The sequence below is a fragment of the Morus notabilis genome, unplaced genomic scaffold (assembly GCF_000414095.1).
Source record: "Morus notabilis unplaced genomic scaffold, ASM41409v2 Scaffold133, whole genome shotgun sequence".
NCBI lineage: Eukaryota > Viridiplantae > Streptophyta > Magnoliopsida > Rosales > Moraceae > Morus > Morus notabilis.
Window position 1 is genome coordinate 141,400 of NW_010363211.1, and position 23,053 is coordinate 164,452.

General features: G+C 35.6%; 3 protein-coding genes across 3 annotated transcripts; 1 reads left to right on the forward strand and 2 right to left on the reverse strand.

The window, feature by feature from the left end:
• The first annotated feature begins 1,309 nt into the window (after positions 1 to 1,309).
• LOC21399345 lies at positions 1,310 to 2,441 on the forward strand. The gene has a single exon (XM_010103701.2). It carries the CDS (start codon positions 1,422 to 1,424, stop codon positions 2,160 to 2,162), a length of 741 nt encoding a protein of 246 aa, XP_010102003.1. The 5' UTR covers positions 1,310 to 1,421; the 3' UTR covers positions 2,163 to 2,441.
• A 4,863-nt stretch (positions 2,442 to 7,304) lies between these two features.
• On the reverse strand, positions 7,305 to 8,702 carry LOC21399346 (ankyrin repeat-containing protein At2g01680). The gene is made up of 2 exons (XM_010103702.1): positions 8,181 to 8,702; positions 7,305 to 7,973 (listed from the first exon to the last, which is right to left on the reverse strand). The coding sequence occupies exons 1-2, from the start codon at positions 8,700 to 8,702 to the stop codon at positions 7,305 to 7,307; spliced, it is 1,191 nt and encodes a 396-aa protein (XP_010102004.1).
• Positions 8,703 to 16,387: 7,685 nt separating this feature from the next.
• LOC112092651 lies at positions 16,388 to 17,939 on the reverse strand. The gene has a single exon (XM_024169293.1). The coding sequence runs from the start codon at positions 17,890 to 17,892 to the stop codon at positions 16,549 to 16,551; it is 1,344 nt and encodes a 447-aa protein (XP_024025061.1). The 5' UTR covers positions 17,893 to 17,939; the 3' UTR covers positions 16,388 to 16,548.
• Positions 17,940 to 23,053: the final 5,114 nt, after the last annotated feature.

Genomic DNA, 23,053 nt, shown 5'->3' on the forward strand with positions numbered 1-23,053 from the left:
AATTGTGTTCTTAATACTATTTTTCGTTAAATGAGTTAAATAACATTATAATTCGAGAAAAAGAAAAGGGAATTTAATTTCCCTATAACCGGACAAATCTATTTTTCAAAATAACACCTTTAACCCATTTTTCCTCTAATTATAATGTTGTTTGGATGTATTTTAATAAAAAAACAGTGGTAAAAGTACAATTAATATTTTAGATACTGAAAACGAGATTATGATACTAAAATACCGGTTTTAAAAATAAAACGAAACAGTTTTAATGTTATTTAAAAAAATTAACGTACCTGTGAGATGATTCATTATATAAGTACCAAAATGATTTTATCATATTTTTTACATTTTTTTCTTTTTTATGGCGATGGATAATATATTATTTGAGAGTTTTTTTAGTAGTATGTTATATGAGTAATCTTAGTTTTGATTGTTAAATTTAATTAAAATCACATTAAATTAAAAAATATGCATAATAGACAGATTTTAATACAGATCTAATGACTAAAAAGTAAAAAACTATTAGTAGTTTATTTTTATAGGGATTATCAGAAAAAGTCTCATATATTTTTTTGAGCAAAGAGAAAGTCTAATATTATTTTTGACATTTTTTCAGAAAAATTTTATTTTAATACCCTCTGTTACATTAAAATTTGAGTTTGCTATCTTCTGTTTTTGAGAATTTCATGTTGGTACCTCACCTTTTAAAATTTTTTTTTGTGGTACCTTAAAGCTATTTTTAAAACACAAAAAGATAAAATTATCCTTATTGTAAAAATTTATCTGTTAACCAAAATTTGAAGAAAAAAAAGATTTTAAAAAAGGATTTTGAAAAAAGGAATTTTAAAAAAAGATTATGCTCTACATATATAATAATTTCTAAAATCCTTTTTTTTCCTTTACAATTTTGGTGAATAGATGAATTTTTTATAATAAGAATAATGTCTTTTGGTACCCTAAAAATTAACTTTGAAATACTAAGAGTCCGTTCACTTCGCTGATTCGAGTTTTTAATTCGAGTTGAGATGTGATTTTATGTGAGAGCTTTTTACTGTAGCAAAAAAGTTAGATGTGATTATTTGTGAGAGCTTTTTACTGTAGTAAAACTCGAATTCTAAACTCAAATTAGCGAAATGAACGGGGCCTAAATATTTTTTTTAAAAAGTCAAGATACCGGTATAAAAATTTTAAAAATAGAGAATATTAAACTTAAATTTTAATATAATAGAGAATACTAAAATAATTTCTTTTTTTTCTTTTTTTTGACCACGTCACTCTTCTTCGCCTTTGTAAGTAATTGTAACCCTATTGGATCTCCTTTCCTCCTTTCCCTTCACATATCCTTCTCTCTCTGTCTTATGATAATCACGTTTTTCGAGAGAATCCCCTTCGACTCCTGACCCGAAAACCTCTCTCTCTCTCATATGGACATCACCCGAATTCGCCACAAGCAATCCACATCCACCGACCGCTTCCTCCGCGCGTTTTCCCACTCGCCTCCCGACACCGCCGGCCCCAGCACAAGCTCCGCCGCCGGCGACGAGCTCAACGAGGACGACATCTTCTGGACCGGCGATTCCGTGGCCGAATCTCCGCGCCACGACGGCAACGGCCAGAACAACCACATCCCTAGCTCTCCTTCGTCCACCGCCTCTCGCGTTAACAATCACAGCAACCGGATTGCTCACTCCAAAGGCGGTTTCGCCCCGCCCGAGGGCTTCGGAATCCTCGCCGCGCTTCCCGAGAACGAAACCTCGTCGCCGAATCTCCGCGACCTCTCGCACTTCTTCGTCAAGGCTTCGGTCTCGTCGTCCTCTTCCTCCTCGCCGACGTCGTCCCGCCTCATTCCGGTGATTCCGAAGCCTCCTCAGGACCGCATCACGCCAATTAATTCTTCCGTCAAGTACCACCAGTCCGCGCCGGTGAACGTCCCGATGCTGTCGGAGGCGATGAGGAGGCCCCGGGATTTCTTCGCGGAGGTTGATGCCGACGCCGACGATGGCGATGCCGAGATGTTGCCGCCGCACGAGATTGTGGCGAGGAGCTTAGCACACTCGCCGCTGCTATCGTGCTCGGTTCTCGAAGGCGCGGGGAGAACCTTGAAGGGCAGAGATCTTCGCCAGGTCAGGAATGCGGTGTTTCGGCAAACAGGTTTTCTTGACTGAGAATTTGGATAATATTCCTCTACTTTCTTGGGAAACAAACGTGTTCCTTTCTGTATTCTTTCCCGTTTTGCAAGAATTTGTTTCAAGTGTTTGATTTCTTTATCAAACATTTTATGTAATTGGACTTGCGGGAAAAAGAAGAGAGAAGTGTTTAGGGTAATTAGAAGCTCATTTTTGTTTTATTATTGTTCTTATTATTTATTTGTAGTTCCTAGAAAATTTTTAGGACTAGAGTTGGTACCAAATTCTTATTTCTAAGCATTTTATTTCTTGGAAATTCAGGGAAATAAATTAGATGCTCATGTATGTGTCTGTGATTTTTCAATTCTGAATATTAAAGTTTGAATGTTTCTTTCAATTGATTTTTCAATTTTTGATTATTAAATATGAATGTTGCTTTCAATTGAGGGAAACAAATTGGAGATTCATTTCTATGGCATTCAATGTTGGGCTTATTCTTGAAACTTGTTTTATTTTAGAGCTTTTTGCTTGGTAATGAAGCAGAAGGAGGTTTAATTAATTTGAATGGTGACAATCAAATTGTAGAACTGTAGGCAAACAAGGAAGTATTGCTTTCAGAATTTTGCACAGAAACTGTACTGTAGATACTGTGGATGATGTATATATGTACTTTGTTTTCCTTTAGCTTTCTTGATATTCCATTTGAAGTATACATTTTCTTGAGTTCCTTTGAAGTTGTTTTCTTTGAAAGTTTGCTTAGCAATAAAGCACAAGTTTTGATCAGTTTGATTGGGACAGTCGAATGATAGAATTGTGTAAACGAACACGGAAGTATAGTTTGCAGTGCAAATGTCCTCTGTTTTGAGGTTTTCTTGTAGTTCCTTGATAGTGTAGTCCAAGACTCCAAGTATATATTCCCAAGTACGAACTGTAAAGTGCTAGCGACTGGTTGGCCTGCATAATTCCGTTCTTTTTAGCTGTATCGGAATATGATGCACTCGCCACTTCCCACTAGTACTAGTAACAGATTCGAGACATCTATAAGTGTCTTAGGAACCATAAACGATCTGTTTATGGTTGCCAAACATCAGATAAACTTTGTTTATGAATGGTACAACAACCTCTGTGACTGCCCGTAATCCTTGGAAGTTTCTGACTCTGCGCTTTGGAAATTTCTACCTATTTCTATATCCTTTACTCGAATTATACTGTATAACGATGGTTTTTTTATTTTAAGTTGTTGTTTTTGTTTTTAAATGTATGACCAAGATAATGGTTATGCAGTTTTCATGTTTGAGACTCAGTGTTACTTCATTTATTGAATTGGATGTTTTGATATTATCCAAGGATTTTCGGGCAGCTAATTATGTTTCAGTTCAAAATTCGGTGATGAATGGTTGCCATTTAGTTGAATATGACCTTTCTTGTGTAGTTTATTGGACTTTCAAATGAGTAACTAGCACATGTGCGCTAGACATCCCTGGATGGGCAGCCAGTTGGCAACAAAGCCCCTTTCCTCGAGTGACCATTAGGTGTAAGCAGTGAGTAGTGATCACCTCTACCAAAAGGTTTTAGTGGCTAGTTGTGCGGTGAAGAAGTAGATACTAATTTCTTTATAAATAGGATAATAGACTACATTTTTCAAAGAGATATTGCAAACTTCTAACGATTAAGTGACTAACTCAAGGCCTAGAAGATCAACAACCTTGGAGAGTCTGACGGAACAACTGAAACAAAGGCCATTCATGGTGGCTGGTGCGTGAATCCTCCACTGACTTGGCAACGGTTATGCTTCGGCGAGCTGGTTCAATGGACGAGTACTTCATTGAGTTGAGTGGTGGGTTGTATTGGTCCCGTAAGGGCGTGGAGCAACAAGAACGGAGCTGGTTGTAGACAGGACTCTAGGTTTATGCAGATGAAGACTATTTCGGCAACCTTGAGTAGTGGCAGCCTAGGGTTTTGTAGATCGGTGGCTGTTGGATTGATTCATTACGGGGATGAGATTAGATGCACAGTGGGACCATAATTCACTCAAAGGTGCAGTGACAGTTTTCAGGGTGGCGTGTGGTGGATTTTGCGTTGGCGATTGGAAGCTTCTTCGACTGGGTTTTGCAAATAAGGGATGCTTGAATTGTTTGGCAAGGGCGGTGATGCAAAAGAGATGGCATGTGACGACGACGAGAAGACACATGGCTGTGGCGGTTGAGCGTAGGACGTCAGTTTTGCAAGGTGAAAAAAAAATAAGGTCTTGTTTTGGTTTTTGCCTCAAATTGCTGGGAAACCGAAATGGCTACCACTTGATTTGGGACCAAGATAGAAGAGACAATATAAATACAAAAACAGAACCGATGGAGATTTAGAGACACTGGAGATAGCTAAATAGCCTTGTGGAGAGAGAATAAGAACTCAAGTGAAGAAAAACCGTAAATCTCAACAATCAGTCATGAACCATGCTTTGAATTGAAATTACAACCTACCTTGTTTATAGGCAAACTAAATTACAACCTACCTTGTTTAGGTCCCGTTCATTTCGCCGATTCGAGTTTAGAATTTGAGTTTTGCTACAGTAAAAGGCTCTCAGAAACAATCACATCTAACTTTTTTGTTACAGTAAAAAGTTCTCATATAAAGTCACATCTCAACGAACTGAAATAAGGAAACTATAAACGGCAAATGATAACGAGAAACTAATGCTGATAACATAAATCCATTTATTAAATAAAAACTGTATTATAGATTCTGATTTCCATCATTGTTTTTCTGCTTTTTATTTTTTATTTTTTTGTTTCCTTTTTTTGTTTCCTTTTTTCTTTTTCTTTTTTGTCATCTCTCCTGTATTTAGGTGGTCTGCATCTTGTGATTTTCATTCAAGTTTCTGCATCACAACATTCCCTGTTTTATGTCAATCAGATTTGTAAAGCATGCATGTAATTTGATTCAGATTATTATTCTCATTTATTTTAGCAATCAAAGCTTGATTTGAATTCTTTTTTAATTTCTTTTGAACCCCGTTCATTTTACCGATTCGAGTTTAGAATTGGAGTTTTACTTTAGTAAAAAGTTTTCAGAAACAGTCATCTAATTTTTTTATTACAGTAAAAAGCTCACATAAAGTCACATCTCAACTCGAATCAGCGAATTAAAACTTAAACATTGCTATATATGCCCTGAAGTTGTGTGCGCGCGTGCGTGTTAGACCAAAAAGTAAAACCTTCTATTCAAGACCTGTGAATGGTCCAATATTATTGTGGGATATTACTGATTATACTATCATCATATATCATAGCTATTACTAATTATAAGAGCAATAGAACTGGTTTCATCATGTCTCATCATATTCTAACCAATTCTCTGGTTCTCGTAGCTTTTGTCTTAGATCCTATCGCATCATATTACAATCCATTTTCGGGCTCTAGTGTTCTATCTTATTTATGACTCTTTTACTCTGTGACGTAATGCAATTATCTAAAGCTGCTTCAAGCTTTATTTTCTTGCGATGTTGACCTTCGTAAGGAGATATTCTTAAATAGGTATATTTGGATGTGATATCATAACAGGTTATTAGTTTCGTACAAGGGTAGAATAAGCACGCTTGAATGCAACAACGGTACTGATTCTTTGCTGTATCACGTTATACTTCTATCGTTGAAAGCACGTGCGCCGGATATTGGTTTTTATTGTCATATTGCTAGAATTTAAAGGGGTGGTGAATTTTAAAATTTAAAAGTTTGAACAATTGTTAATAGTTTGAATTGTTCTTGAATTGTCTTCTACCAGACATCAATTTGAATCTTGAACTACGGTTTGAATCTTAAACAACAATTCGAATGGTTAAAACAAATAGGGGCATGCGCATTGAAAGTTTCATGTAGAAACTTTTAAAAAGCTGTCAGAACAAGGAAATAATAGAATTTTGATTTCGTAAAAACTGTTTTTGAGGTACTTAGAGAGTTCAGATTTTGGCATATGATAACTCGTTTCGAAGCTCTAGGTCTCTAATTTATTCAGAAACTAGAATTACACCCTTTAGATCTATGTGGAATGTTTTATGATCATTTCTGTCAGAAATGTCAAAATTGCGTTCTTAGCATAATGTAAAAGGTGTGAATTTGAACCCCAACTTCTAGAACCGGGAACGCTGCACTTAATACACTTATCCTATCATTTAGTGTGCGTCATTAGTGACGTGTAGCACTTGGAATCACTTTGTTTGGAGTTTTGTAGATCAAGATGTACAAAGTTAAAGTTTTGCTTAAAAACTTTTCAAAATGCCTTGAAAAGTTGAAGTTTCAGAATTTTAATTTCTTGTAAGATGTGTTTGAAAGGCTTAGAATATTTGAAATAGGGCATGTGATAGCTCGTTGGAAAGACTTGGATGTCTATGTTCATTCAAAACCATTTTTCTACTCTTTGGAGACACAACGGTCTGCACGTGTTTTCGTGACAGATGTCAGATCAGCCCAGATGCAAAATTAAAGAACTGAGTAAATTGGATAATTTTTTTAGGTAATCCGAGTCTGATTAGGTGGAGAACCTCTCTAAGCACTTAACTTAAGGTGCTTAGCTAGATGTTGAGAATCTAGAACCTTTTGAGCACCGTACAAGAATCACGTTCATGATGATTCTTGTTCAATAATTCTATAACTTTGTATAACCCTTCTAGTTGGAAGTTGAAAGTTTAGATGTGTATAGAGATGAGAATTCACCTCTTTGATATACGAAAAGCCGTGATCATACAAGAAATCATGAGGAGTCGCAAAGTGATGAAATCGGTAACATTGTTTGTTTTCTTACATTTCATTGTTGCTGTTTTCGCAAGTTTAACCGCTACCTAATTTTGATGACGGAATTTCTTTAAGGGGGTAGGATTGTAATATATATATATATATATATATATATATATATATAGTGGCTAGTGAGAGATATTTAGAGCTGCTTGTGCGACGTTTCAGTAATAGATTATTTAACCTGTACATCATCAGACTAGCATCTTTACACCATGTTTTTAACCACAACATCCAGTACAAAGACTATTTTGTGGAGAAGAACCTTATCAAGATCAAGATTATTAGATTAATCCCAGGAAAAGATTATATATACTAGAATGAAAGCAGTATAACAACACGTAGTTGCCAATAGTTGCCATGCAACTCAAGCAAGTCCTGCTTCAGAACTCTCGACTTATTTGGTCTCAGAAACTTTGTCAACCCATTTTGCTAAGACAATGTAAAGAAAACCGCTTACATAGGCGGCAAAGAAAGCGCAAACTGCTGCTGTTACTCCCCCAGAATTTCCCCAAACTAGAGATGCCGCCGATATAAATGTGGTTACCATTGCTATCATGGAGCAGTAGGTCGTTACATGGGCAATTATCAAAGCATAGTTCACACAGTCTGTTTTGTTTGGTCCCACCACAGCTAGAAAGTGGAGAAAGATCGAAGAAGTTGAAAAACCTAAAGCCAAGGAATCCAAAATTGTAAACGCCTTGAAAAGAAATTTGTGCCTTAATATTGGCAAGCCCATATAAGGACCGTCGCTTTCGTACCTGCCGGGAACTTGGAAAGCCGCCGCAAAGGTGATAGTTGCTATGAGTGTGGCAAGCCGTAAGTCTACCTCGGATGGTCTTTGTATGTTTTTTGGATTTCCCAAAACATAAAGAGACTCCGGAATTACCCAGAACTTCTTTCGCTTTTTATTTGGTAATTTGTCCTCTTTATTGTCATCTTCTGATTGTGGTCGTGGCTTTTCCGTTGTCTCTATGATGTCTGGCATTTTTGCAGTTCTTTCTGGTAGTTGTTCCTTAAGACTAGGAAAACCGCCTACGCTTCTCAACTTTGCGACAATATCTGACTGCAAGTGTTGCATCAAGAACATGACATGTTATTTCAATAAATACCGTTGCTATTAGCTACAGCCTATCAGTTAGATTAATGTAAGTAACTCTAAACATGGATAGATGCAAAAACAAAAGGAATGCGCATTAAATATCTAAGTGCCCAATTAGGGTCTAAACCATATAACATATGATAAAAAAATATTAATAATAGACTTTCGTACCTTTTGTGGTTCTTGAAGCTCTTTACACGATAGAATGATGTTCATAGCAGTCAAACCATCCTTATTCACTGCATTTCCTTCCAGCCTTTTGTCGTTCAAAAGCATACTCAAAATCTCGTAATCTTCTAAAATGGCAGCCAAATGCAAAGGCGTGTTTCCATCTGTGTCTTTTTTGTTCAAAACACCGACGTTGGAGCCGGCCTGTTCTTTCAAGAGACAGTCCACTGCCTTCTTTTGCCTTCTTGTCACGGCAACATGAAGAGCAGTCTGACCATTGGAAGTCGATGACTCGCATATGTCTGGGCAAAATGTTATCAACTCCTCCATTATCCCAACCTGTCGTTTTTTAGATGCTAAATGGAAAGCTGACATCCCTTCCTTGTCCTTTTTGTAGGCTGAGGACTTTCGGTATGTTAGGAATAAGTTAATAACATCTTGTAGGCCGAAGTGTGCAGCACAATGAACCGGTGTCCATCCAAAATTATCTTGTTGCTCCACTGCAGTAGGATATTTTTTCACCATTTCTGTCACAATACCTAACAAAGTATTTTCGCCTTAGACACATGTTTATGTTGGGAAAAGGGCATTAAGAAGAAGAAAAAAAAAATCTAGCCAGGGTGACAAAAATGTTGCTATATCTATGTCACAACGCTAACCGATGTGGAAAAAAACCGTGATTTTTTTAGATTCGTGCAGCAGTAGATATTAGTTCAAGTGATTAAAACACCATCGATATATACAAAATCGATCAAAATGCCCTTTCTGTCCAATTCTATTTATGATCCTAAGGGATATGTTGATGTATCATACTATTAAAAATTAACTATGTACAACCAATAAATTCTAACAAAATTTATTTTAAAAAATTAATTTCACAATACAATCTTAGCCATAGATCTAATTTTCTTTTCATTTGGTAGTGGCGGATCAATGACGCATCTGCAGAAAGCTGTCTGGAAAATTTAAGTTTCGTTATATGAATCTTAACGCAAGAAAAAAAAAATTGGGAAAATTTTCTTTATTTCTGTGTGCTGGAACGAAGTTAAAGCAGAGCTTTTGCATTTTTTTAAGTACTTTCCATGGACTTGAAACAATAAAGAGGGATTGCTCTTTTGCCCATAAAGGGGATTAAAAAAGGATCAATTTTTTTTTTTTTTTTTTAATGATGGATCACCATGTCCATGAGTGTCGGATCGTGAATGGAAAATGCAATTGGTTTCTTTTTTTTTAATTTATTTTAAGCAAACAAGAAACGCAATTGGATTAGAATGAGTGTTTTAATTTTTTGAGAAATTGTAGGAAATAGACTTATATTTGAAACTTACGAAAATAAATGGCTAATTTACCAATGTATAGAAATTAATAGACTATTTCATGTTTTCAATTTTTTTATGTTTTAATTTTACCCTTTTATTGCTATTTTTCTCTTATCTTTGGTAAATCCAAGTATATCCAGGATTTATCAAGTTTTAATCACTTAAAAAAGAACACTACAAATTGTAATGGTAAATTTTAAATATACTTGGTAAATCTAAAGTTTACTAAGTTAGCATCATTTTTTCATGAACCATACAAATTCTAATGGTAAATTATGGATATAGATAATAAATCTAGGTAAATCGAGGATTTACTAAGATTTACAATGTTAGAATCACTTGAAAAAAAATAGTACAAATTCTAATAGTAAATCATGGATATACTTGGTAATTAGCATAACTTTTTCAAGAACCGTGCAAACTCTAATGGTAAATCCTGGATATACAAGGTAAATTTAAGATTCACCAAGATGGTATTTTTAAAATTTCAGTTGGTTGTAAATCTGAATCTACATTAGATTGGTCAATTTATTAACTTCTCTTAAACATTGTCCTATTAATTTTAATTCCTATAAACTCTTGGCCTATTTTCCTCCTCCCTAATTTTTTTCAATCTTATTTCTTTTTATATATTTTTTAAATTACATTTGTAGCATTTGATCCTATTTAGATTTAATTAGAATTTAATGACCAATTAATTTTTAATAACATGTCGTGTTAATGGAGTTTTATGGACTGAATTGGACAGAAGGGGTGTTTTGATCGATTTTGTATAGATTGGGAGATGTTTTGAATGGCTTTAAAAAAAATTACGAGTACTTTGAATAAAGGTACATACTTCAGGGTGGTGCATTTATGAAAATAATCCTTAAAACATTCATGAACAATACTTATTTAATAATGAGATAAAAATACATAGTTTGTCATAGTTTTATGCAGGTCTATTATTTATGTCATTCTAAATAATTATGTGTCATCATAACCTTTTATTTTTTCTTAATTTGTTGAATGACAATTGTTTATTTTTTTAGTGAAGTGACATAAGGTGGTATTTCTGAACCGAAATTAAAAATCTTGTAAGAAAAGCCACTGTAACTAAAAGATTCAAACAGGTTCAAACATATGAAACAAGCAATTATAATTTAATTAATAAAAATAAAATAAAAAACGGACACTCAATTATTTAGAATAGTATGAATAAAAAACCCAATCGCAATTATTTATAATAGTATAAATAAAAAACATGCACAAAATGGTCATGGCAAATGCATATACTTTTCTCTTAAAAAAGGAAAAATAAATAAATAAATAAAAACTCTATGGAAAAATCACTTTTCTAATGCGTCAACTCCTGCCACCAAACCTTAATGAAATATTTGGCAAACAAACACCCTGAAAGTTTACCATACTTTTTTTTCTTTTCTTTATTTGGTAAAAAAAAAACCATACGTTATTTTGAGTGTTTTGCATTTATAGCCTGTACGTTTCAGAATAAGTCTTGACAAAATAAGAACGACCAAAAGGACAACAAGACCGATATTAGTTTCCAATTGCACGACTAGACCTAAACCGTTTTCTGGAGGGAGGGAGGGAGAAACTGACATTGTAAATTTTTTATTCGTAGTGCGTATTTCCCACTTGTTTTATTAATTTTATAAGTACTGCGATGCGAGTGCTTGCTAAGAGAGAATTACATGTTTTTCTAATCACCAAACTTTCTATTTCTACTATTTTAAAAAACGCTACCCTTTTTATTTATGAGATATTTTCATCACAACTTAAAAGATTAAAATATCCAAAGATTATGGATCATAACCTGATAGATCATAACTTGATGGATCATATTATGATTGACCCCGGTAACCAGAGGTCGGCGGTCAGTGTAATCTGTTAGGTATGGATAATAACATATCAGGTTATGACAAGAAACCTGTCAGTGGCCGGTGTTATCTGTCAGGTTATGAATCATAACCTATCAGGTTATGGTCAACGACCTGCTGGAGACCCGCCCGTGGCTGGTGTAATCTATCTGGTTATAAATCATAACCTGTCAAGTTATGGCCAGAAAGCCGCCGATGTAATCTATCAGGTTATAGATCATAACCTGTCAGGTTATTTCCGGAGACCGCCTGTGGCCAGTGTAATATGTCAAGTTATGGATCATAACCTGTTAGGTTTTGGCAGGCAGCCGGCTGGAGACCGCCAGTGGCCAGTGTAATCTGTTAAGTTATGAATCATAACCTGTCAAATTATGACCGGAGACACGCCGGTGGTCAGTGTAATCTGTCATTTAATGGCCCGCCGGCCCACCGGCTTGTTTTATAATCTACTAATGGACCATTGAGGGTAACTTTGAAAGTTTAAAAATGTTTAATTTAATTATTTTTATTATTTTAATTGTAAAATAGGAGAAATCAATAAGCTAATCTTTGGGGGTTAGAAATAGATTGGGGTACTTATTTAAGGGGTATTTCCTTTATTTTCTCGCATGCTAAACACCTATGAGTAGAGAGCTAAGTTTGGCCTAGTCCCATGCCCACCATTGTTGTCCCGAACCTTACCTGACCCAACATTAACCTTCATGCTGGGTCAAAATTTTATACCCAAAACCTAATTTGTATTTTTATGAATCTTTTTTTAAAAAAATACTTTATAAATTTGTGGGCCAGGCTCTTTTTTAGGGCTAGTCAGCCCAAGGTAGGTGCGTGTAACGACCCGCACGATGTGACAACTAGGTACGTCTCCACGGTTTTACTTTTGGGCTTCACCGCAAAAGGTCTCATACTATTAGAAGGTAGTTTATTTCCTTATAAACTAGTACATATCTCCATCTCCAAGTGATATGAGACTGTACAACTTACCATATCTTGGCCTTGTGCCTTAAGGGATTAATGGTTGTCACATCGAGTGGCTCAAACTTACATACACCTCTACCTTTGAGGGGGACTGGTATCGTGAAGTTTTAATTGGGTTTATCTCACAAATTATCTATGAGATTTAACCTAAATACCACTTTAGTCCATGACTTTTAAAATGTCTTAAAGTTAGTCATCTAAGGTTTTATTTTGTTTCAGTTTCAGTCTTTCTATTAGTTTGGTGCTAAATAATTAACAAAATTTATGAAAATTAGGGACCGAAATTAGAAATATATAAAGATTAAGGACTAAACATTAATTCCACAAATGGTCCCTATGGTTTACACTAAATCTTACTTTAGTCTCTGACTTTTCAAATGTCACACAGATGGTCCTGAGGTTTTATTTTGTTTCATTTTCGGTCCTTCCATCAATTATGCATTAAAATTTGATGGAATCTATGGAAAGTAGAACCCAAAACTAGAAACAACTAAAATTTTGGGTTGATCTGTGAAATTTAACTTTTAGTTTTTTGTATTGTTTTAGTTTTTAAACTTTATATGTTTCTAATATTAGTCCATAATTTCTACAAAATCCATCAAATATTTAACACAAGCTAACATAATAAAATCTCAAGATTAACAATGCAACGCTTGAAAAGTAAGAGACTAAAGTGAGATTAAGGCTAAACTTCAAGGACCGTTTGTAAAATTAACTCTAACAAATAAAAGTTAATTTTTACAAATAGTTCCAAAATTGTCTTTAATTTATGCATATTATATCAAATTTTAACGCCTAGTTAATAAAAAGACCGAAATTAAAACAAAATAAAATATCAACAACCAATTATGGGACATTTAAAAAGTCAAGAGCTAAAGTAGAATTTATAATAAAACTCAAGGACCATTTATGCAATTAACCCTTTTTAATTTCATAGTGCTTATTTCCCACTAGTTTCTGCAAGTGCGAGCTAAACAGTTTTGACCAGCCACAACCTGAATCCTGACCTGGTTCCCTTCCCAAATTGATGGGTGCTCAAACTGCCTTTTTTTTCTCCTTCCTTAATCCATTTTAGTATTCATCAAATAATAGATGAGAGACTCCTTTCACTCAATAATGCCTCTTCCCTTACATAACAAGGCGCAGGTCAAGAAAGAAAGAAAGAAAGAAAGAGAAAAAAAAGAAAGAAATCTGGTCTTTCTTTCACTAGGATTTTCATCTAGAGCAAAATGGATCCTGCATTATTACACCTAGCCGCAGCTTCCGGCGACGAAACAATCTTCGAAATCTTTTCCAAATCCGACGCGTTACTGAAAGAAACGCTGGAGAAAAACAGTGTTCTTCACGTCGCGACGCTACACAAACAAGGACACATCGTGGAGAAGATCCTTCAGTCTCATGGATCGCTCTTGTATCACAAGAACTCCGGCGGAGACACTGCGCTCCATGTCGCGGCGAGGATTGGATGTCGAGAAATCGCGAAGCTTCTAATCGATCACGGAAGGCTTGGAGAGACAGCAGCGGTAGTTTCAGGCCAAAAAAAAGGTTATAAAGTTGATGCATATAAATGGGGTTGAATTAGATCATCCAAAGGTGATGAAAATGGTGAATTTGAAGAAGGATTCGGTGCTTCATGATGCGGTTAGAAATGGTCATCTCTCCGTTGTTAAGCTACTGATCGAGGAAGATTGCGAATTAGCGCTTTGTTACGAATAGTATTGGAGAATCTCCACTTTTTCTTGCCGTAGAAAGAAAGTTGTTTGAGATTGCGAAATATTTGTTGGACAACACTGAGAAATGTTCGCTTGCAGGAAGAGACGGCATGAACGCCTTGCATGCAGCTGTTGTTTATCTGCACAATTATTTAGGTACATAATTTCTATCTTCTCTTTTTTTATCTCTCAATTTACGTCACGACTCTTTTCTCGAAGTTTCTTAATTATATGTTTCATTTTATACGAGATTGCAAAATATAAGTAAATATTTTGAACTGCCCTCTGTAACGCGACATAAAAGACTTTTTATAATGTTGCATAAACCTAAATGAAATTAAACTAAATAAGAAATACAAAAATAAAAATTTAATTTAATTTAAAAATAAAAAATTAATTCAAATTTAATTAATCAAAATTTATTCTGGTCTTGACTACGGTTCGACCTAATTCAATTTAACATAAAGCATACATAAAAACCTTATTCACTTACATTTTCGTTCTTTTAGCTCTATTTTTTTCTTCAGTTTAAGTTATTAATTTGGGGGGAAAAAAAATCTGTAGAACTAATCATTGAGATTATGGCTTCGTTCACTTCACGGATTCGAGTTTTTAATTCGAGCTGAGATATGACATTTTCTGAGAGCTTTTTACTGTAAAAATCTAAAATTATAAACTCGAATCGGTGAAATGAACGAGACCTATATTGCAGGTGTTGTACACCAATATCTATGTATGCAGATACTAGTTCTTATAATGGAATTAATTACTGGGAGTTACGTGGTGAAGACAGCACAACTACCAACTACTCAAAACTATATAGTAAGACAAGCCTGATACCCACCAATTCAAATTAGGAAAAATCTTTGCTAACCAAACGGGGATATCTCCTCATTAAACACAAAGGGTGGGTGCCACTATTCACGTGGACCCTACGAGAAGGGACTCGCACTTAAGTTGATGGGGAGATATCCCGACGGGTACTAATGCTAGTCAAAGTAACATCATAAGAACCAATTTGTATCTCTTAATATTATTTGTTCACGATCTAGAAGGACATTACACTTGATCAGTTTAGGGGCATGATGTGTGATGTATAATATTTGTTTTCTCTTGTCAATGAATTAGGATGACCGAAATTCGGAATTATCAACAAACTGAAGATTAATACAAGAATAGTTTTCTTCTAACCAAATTAAGGCCCCGTTCATTTCACCGATTCAAGTTTAAAATTTGAGTTTTGCTACAGTAAAAAGTTCTCAAAAACAGTCACATCTAATTTTTTTACTACAATAAAAAGCTCACATAAAATTATATTTCAACTCAAATTAAAAACTCGAATCAAATCAAAACCTTTATTGAGCTGGCTATATATATATTGCATTAAGTATTATTGAAAATTTCAATTTTTTTAATAATAATTTGACTTTAAAAAATGACCAAGTCAATGATAACGTCATGTGGCGTGGCTGAATGTAGAGCAGTCCGCCCTACAGCCTTTGATCCTTAGATTATTTAAGGGGTTTTGCATTTTTGAGTTAGGGTGACTTAAGTGATGATCTTGAGTTGAATTTGAGTTATAATTTGAGTTGAAGTTGTAACTTGAGTTTGTGTTTGGATGTGCACATTTGATTAATGATTTGAATTGAGAATCTTTTTGAGTTTGTATTTGGGTGGGTCAAAACTTAAATTTGTATTTAGATAGTATTTTAATAAAAACTCAATGGTGATGAAAAATTTTAATAGGGTATGTAGGTAGGATTTTATTCGCCTTTTTATTGTGAATGCATAGAAAAAAAATCATCTCAATCAGAATTAAAACGAAAAAGTTATGACATTTTTAAGAATATAAAAAATACTATTTATTAACTTGAGTTCGAGTTTATGAACTCGAGTTGAAGGGGAAACTTGAACTCGAGTTTAGTCCTAAACTCGAGTTCAAACTCAAATTTTACAAAAGAACATGAACTTAAATAAAATTGTAACTCAAGTTTAAACTTTTTCTGAGTTTCGTTATAAAAGAACAACCCATTTATTTCTCTGGGACCTTTAAATTTTCTACCAATCGATACGGTTAGACTTCAAAATTTACTTTGTTTTGCAGTGCTTATTATAAGAAGGCTACATTGTTAGAAAACTCCGAAGCTTCTACAATGTTAGACATCTCTAGTTTTCTTAAATCTTAACCAATTATAACGTCATTAATTACTAGGATATATATGACTCCTTGAAAAGGAAGAGAAGAAAAAATCAACATTGTCATGACGCTCTTTATAATTACAGTAATTAGCGCACTACATTTTTCTTCTAGTACGTAGTTTGCATGGTTTATCTCAGCTGGTAGGAGATAGTACATTTATTTATATATGATATGATATTAGTATATATAGTACAATCTGCATGCAAATTATTTATATATGATATGATATTAGTATATATAGTACAATCTGCATACAAAGGATTCCATGCAAGCATTATAACTTGATCAAGGGCAGAACACGACCTTATAGTTGGCCCCAGAAGGACAAGTGAATAAGCTGGTGGCGTCATCCTTAGGGTAGCTATAAGCATCAGGACACCGATCCTTGAAATACTTAGAGTAATTTGTGGGCCCACAGTTTCCAGAAGTACAACAATACTGGTCGGTCTTAAAGACGGCACAAGCGCCATTGCAACCATCGTCGACCCTCAACGCGGCGGGACACTGTTCGATGATGTCGGCGGTGCACTGGATCACGCGGTTGCACCCGCCAGACATGGGGCTTAACTCCATCGGCACATTGAACCCGTCGATGACCGAGATGTCGATGTAGTCCAAGTTGCTGAATCCGCTCAGCGTGAACTCCGCCAGGGTGTTGGGAGCCTGGCCGTAGCCTTGGCACTCGAGGATGCCGCCGCAGTCGCCCGTCTGGCACCTACCGCGCCCCGCCCCATCGAAGCTGCAGCCTGTTCGGGCCCATATTCGGGCACTGCTTGTGCCCGGGTTGACGTTGATGGTCCATGTCTTGCCGGAGTCCAACTGCCTGCCACCGCCGGGTGAGGCGGCGGCCCAGACTGTGTAGCGGCAGTTATTCAGGATTTTGAAAAGGACGCCACTATCACGGCTGGGATTGCTGGGAGGACTTCTGGCCACTTCTTTGCTTGAGCTTGAAGGGCAAAAAACGACACTGTAGTCAATCCCAGTTGGGCAAATACTTTTTCCATCATCATCGGAAGGATATGTAGACGCGTACGGACATAGATCCTTGAAAATTTTGGAATAACTTGTCGCCTCACAGATATTCCTCGAAGTGCAGCAAAACTGGTTGTTGTTAAACACTGTGCAGGGGTTGTTGCACCCGCCGGGATCTCTCAACTCCATCGGACACGCTCCGTTTACGTCCCCCGTGCATTTGCTCTCTCGACTAGAGCAGGACCCAGTTAAATTACTGAATCCTACCGGAATGTTGAACCCCTCGACTACCGAGACGCCGACAATATCGTTGTCGTTTGATTGATCTAGCGCATACTCAGCGATGGTGTTGGGGGCTCTGCCATTAGATCTGCATTCGAGACGCCCGTCGCAGTCGCCGCTCTCGCATTTTCCGCGTCCATCGCGGTCGAAAGCACAGTTGGTTCGGCCCCAAATGCGGCCTGCACCGTTTACATTGGTGAGAGTCCATGTTTGGCCCTGGTTTAACTGCCTTCCCCCGCCGGGGTTGGCGGCGGCCCAGACCGTGTAGGAGCAGTTGTTGAGGATCTTTATTTGGATTGCATTGGAGGAGGCAAAAAAGAGAGTCAGAATTAATACGACGGTGAAGATGCCGGTGAGATTTCGGAATAAGCCCATTGATATTGTAGGCGTGATTTTTCTTTTTCCTTTCTCGCAAAAATTTTAATCAGCTTATTATTTCTATATAGGAAAACCATTGGGCTAATTACTGTGGCTATAGCAATTGTGTGTGTCGAACTTGCTCGTTAAAATATGTGCGGTTGTTGACTTGAGAAGTCAAGATGTAGATGAGCTTAATTTCCAACTTCCGGGGCACACACGGTTTCTAGCACATTTTTTGCCTTAGTCAAGACTCAAGCTGCAGGAAAAGTCATATTCTATCTAGCCCTTTTTTTTTTTTTTTTTTTTTTAAAGGATATATTCGCTTTCTTTTTCGTTAATGGATGTTGATGCTGAACTTCTTCCTCCTATCTTAGCCCGCCACGTGTCCAACATCCTACAATCTTGTGATCATGGCAATATGGTACCCATTACAGAAGTCGAGGGTCCACTCCCACCGGTTGAGGAAAGTTGAAAATATTGGTCTTGTTTATTTCACCGATTTGAGTTTTCAGTTTTAAGTTTTTATAGTAAAAAAACTCTCAGAAAATATCACATTTAACTTTTTCTGTTACAGTGAAAAACTCTCAGAAAATGTCACATCTCAACTCAAATTGAAAACTCGAATCCGCGAAGTAAACGAGACCTAAATAACTCAACTAGTGTGCTTAGCCCCTATAAATACGGTTGAGTTGAACCATCAGGGAAAAAAGAGGTTTTTGACTCAAAAGACGATCCTTTATTCTTCAGAAATTTCCATTGTTCTCTTGTCATCACCGTTGTACTCTTATTTTTATACCCGCTGAGACGATCCTTTATTTTTCAAAAAATTTTATTGTTCTCTTGTCCTCGCCGTTGTACTCTTATTTTTACACCGCTGAGATTCCCTGCTCATCAGCTAAATTCTTAACAATCTGAAGAGGATCCTTCAACGCCTCTAAGCTTCTATTCCCTTTGTCAATAATCGCGAAAAAGAATAGTGAAAGTAAGCTCAAAAGTGTCTTTATTTATTTTCAGCACTTTATTTATTCTTGTTCACATAATCGATGCTATTTTTCTCTTGATGTGATTAACGTGATGGCGAAGATTAAACAGTGATCAAGGGGCCTAATTTTTACACTTGTGATTTCGTTTTATTAATTATATTGATTCTCTTTTTTTATTGTAGAAAACCACGTCTACAATGGAAATTAAAAATTTCCGGTCTGCCAAATTGTCTCCGATCTATATATAGATCCAATCTACCTAATTGTCCAAAAATATATATAGTTCTTTTGCTAATAATCAGTCATCAGTTAAAATTAATCGTAAGGAAATAAGAATTTTTTTTTTTTTTTTTAACACTCGTACTCTAACATATGTAATAATACCAATTAACTCCCATTATTAAACCTCACATGGTCCTCAATGCTTATTTCTATTGAGGTTTTAACTATGAGTGAACGAGATGACTAATTTAAGATAGTTTGATGGTCCAGGAATCATCTGAAACGTCAATAAATCAAGGGCTAAAATTAAATTTGGCCTACAATTTGGGAATTAAATAAGATTGACCCAATATTAATTAATCAACTGGAACCTTAAACGAACAAACACCATCAAAATTTATTGATACATTGCGTTGCTCCGTGGAGCTCGTGACAAGTACCATCAAAATTTATTGTAGATCGTATTGGTTAAAATCCTTAATATTGCAGTTTTCATATTGAATATGTTCATAACTTTGCAGGAACAAATTGCACTTGCTGGGCCTGTACGTTTAGAATTTCAGAAGAAGGTCACGGTAAGGGTTTGCGTTATTCAATTAAAAGTTCAGATGATTGGCACAAATAGTCACTCAAGTCCACTTTGATCATAGTAATATTTTAGTTTCTGAACTTATAATTTTGATTTATTAATCCTTAAACTTTCGTTTTTGGCACTTTTGGTCCCAGAGACTAAAATTAATGGAAGATTTTTGAAATTTAATAATAATAATCATGTGTCCATCACATAAAAACTTTAAATTTTACATTTATATGTAAAAGTTTCTTTTTATTACCAGCAAAACTTGTTGAAAACTATAAAATTTTGCACATATTGTAACTTTTTATGTAAATTTTTAATTATTATGGATAAGGATGTGATTATCTTTATTAAATTTCAAAAATTCCTCATCAATTTTGATGTCAAGGATCAAAACTAAAATATCGCTATGCCCAAAATTGAGAGACTATTTGTACCAGTAACTCTAAAAGTTATTCACAGATAGCTTTTTGGCACCCTTGGGCTCAACAACTTGTTTATAACTTTTTCTATTTTCTTTTCCTTTTCGAGTGTCCATTAAATTTGCCAGCATATTTTGACTTTTTTCTTCTTTGGTATAATTTTCCCAACATAAACATATCGTACTCAATTAATAGGTATTGTGAAAGACATGGTGAGAAAATGTCCGGGAGCAGTGGGGGAACAAGATAACGTTGGATGGACACCTCTTCATTATGCTGCAAACTATGGCGTAGAAGAAGTTGTTAAGTTGTTTCTAACAAACGACAAGTCGTCGGCCTACAAAAACGACAAGACCGGGATGTCGTCTTTCCATTTAGCATCCAAAAAAAGGAGAGGTTGGGATAATGGAGAAGCTCAGCACATTTTGTCCAGACTTATGTGAGTTGTTGACTTCCATTAATGGTCAGACTGCTCTTCATGTTGCTCTGAGAAGTAAACAAAAGAACGCAGTGGAATATCTCTTGAAGGAATTTGGCCTCAACATGTTTTGAACAAACAAAACAAAGATGGAAACAAACCTTTGCATTTGGCAGCCATTTCGAAAGATTTCGAGATTTTGAATGTCATTTTGATCGATGAAACAATGGATAGAAATGCTGTAAAAAGGATGGTTTGACTGCTATGGATATCATTCTATCGTTTAAAGAGCTTGAAGAATCACAAAAGGTATGAAATTCTATAATCTATATGTTTTATGGTATACTAAGGAGTAAAGAAAGACCCTAATGTTATATGGTATAAAAATGGCATATTCTATTACACTGCCCTATTTTTTTTTTTTTTTTCATTTATATAATGCTATTTAAAATGTTATATATATATATATATATATTTTGAGAATTAATAAGGTTTGACACTTGTAAAAGTATACTTTTAACTTTAAAATAATTTAAAAATAACCTTGTTGTGATGATTAAATGAAAAAAAATGAAAAAATCATTCAATAGCTATCAAATACAAAAATTTGGATATGCTATATACACTTGCTGTCAAATTTGGCAGCAAATATAATGTATGTCAAACTTAACATAAAAATAACATTGCATTGGATATAGTTTTCTTACTCAAAAACACTAGAATTTAGAAGTTAGCACACTAATGTGACATTGAATTGAGATGCTCTAACTGTTGGAAAAACTAATATTAACAATTGCGGAATAAAACTTTTCCTCTTTGTGTCCTAAAATAGGATCTCAAACAAAATGCTAATAAAGCCAAATAACCAATGCACTAATTAATCAAAATAATCAATCACAAATGAAACACTAATTTTTAGCGTGAAAAACCTCTTAAATTGAGAGTAAAAATCACGAGACCCTTAAGCCACTTAAATTTCTTCCACTATATTAACAATGGGATTACAAAGTTTTTCTCTAGAATCAAACTAGAGGATCACAACAATAATATCATCAAGAAACACTATTCTTAGTTCACCAACAATATGGACATCATCATTAAAGATGGATAATAACAATAACACCAAAGAAAAGCTTAGGTCTCGCCAAAATAGGAGTACTCAAGAGAGTACTAAAGAGAGGCTAAATAAGAAATCAAGTCGAGTAGATTGGAAGAGCTCGCAATAAGGATTCTCCACGTCAAATTTGAGCCGAAACCAACAACGTTTCACTACCCAATCATCTTGCACAAGCACCAAAATCCTACCCATTTTCTCTCTCTCTCTCCTTTTCTTCCCTTTTCTTTCTCTGGTTTTTCTCGGCTACCCTCTACTCCCCCATTCTCCTTCTTCTTTTCTTTTCTATTTTTTCTAGTTGGCTGCCCATGTGAGCATCATGCCTTTCTTTTATTTTTGTTGTCATTTGGGCTTGAAGCCCACAAGTTGTTCCAACCCACAAATGGGGCAGAACCCAACAAACTCCCCCTCTGCATCATTTGGTGGGCTCACCTAAGCCCGCTCTCTGCCTACAAGCTTCAAGTTTCTCCTTAGGTAAAGTCTTCATCAACATATCTGATCCATTCTCAATGGTGTGGACCTTCTCTAGGTGTAACTGCTTCCCTTCAAGCACATCACGAATCCAGTAATATCTAACATCAATATGCTTGGATCTCGAATGGAATGTTGAATTCTTAGAGAGGTGGATGGCACTCTAACTGTCGCTGTAGATAATACACTTCTCTTATTGCATGTCGAGTTCTTCAAGAAACCTCTTCATCCACAAAGCTTTCTTGCAACCTTCAGTAATTACTATGTACTCAGCTTCTGTGGTGGATAGAGCGACACACTTTTGTAGCTTGGACTGTCAAAAGACTGCCCCCCTGCAAAAGTCATCAGGAATCCCGAATAGACTTCCTGCAATCAATGTCACCTGCCATGTCTGAATTTGTGTACCCATCTAAAATAGGCTCACTACTGCCAAAGCATACACCTTAGAAGTACCTCTCAGATATCTCAATATTCATTTTACTGCTGCCCAGTGTTCTTTTCCAGGATTAGAGAGAAATCGGCTAACAACTCCAACTGTATGAGCAATATCTGGCCTTGTACAGACCATCGCATACATCAAACTGCCAACTGCAAACGCATTTGGCACTTTGCTCATTTCTTCTTTTTCTTTCTCACTTGTAGGACATTATTCAACTGTAAGCTTGAAGTGACCTACAAGTGGAGAACAAATAGCCTTGGCCTTACTCATATTGAATCTTTCAAGAACCTTTTCAATGTAGCTTTCTTAAGATAACCATAACTTCTCATTCTTCCTATCACGGGAGATCTTCATACCAAGTATCTGTTTCGCCGATCCCAAGTCTTTCATGGCAAAGGACTTGCTTAACTCTCTCTTTAGCTTCTCAATCTTGCTAGCATCATGGCCAACGATTAACATAGCATCAACATATAGGAGAAGGATGATGAAATCATCACTGGAGTGTTTCTTAATAAACACACAATGGTCAG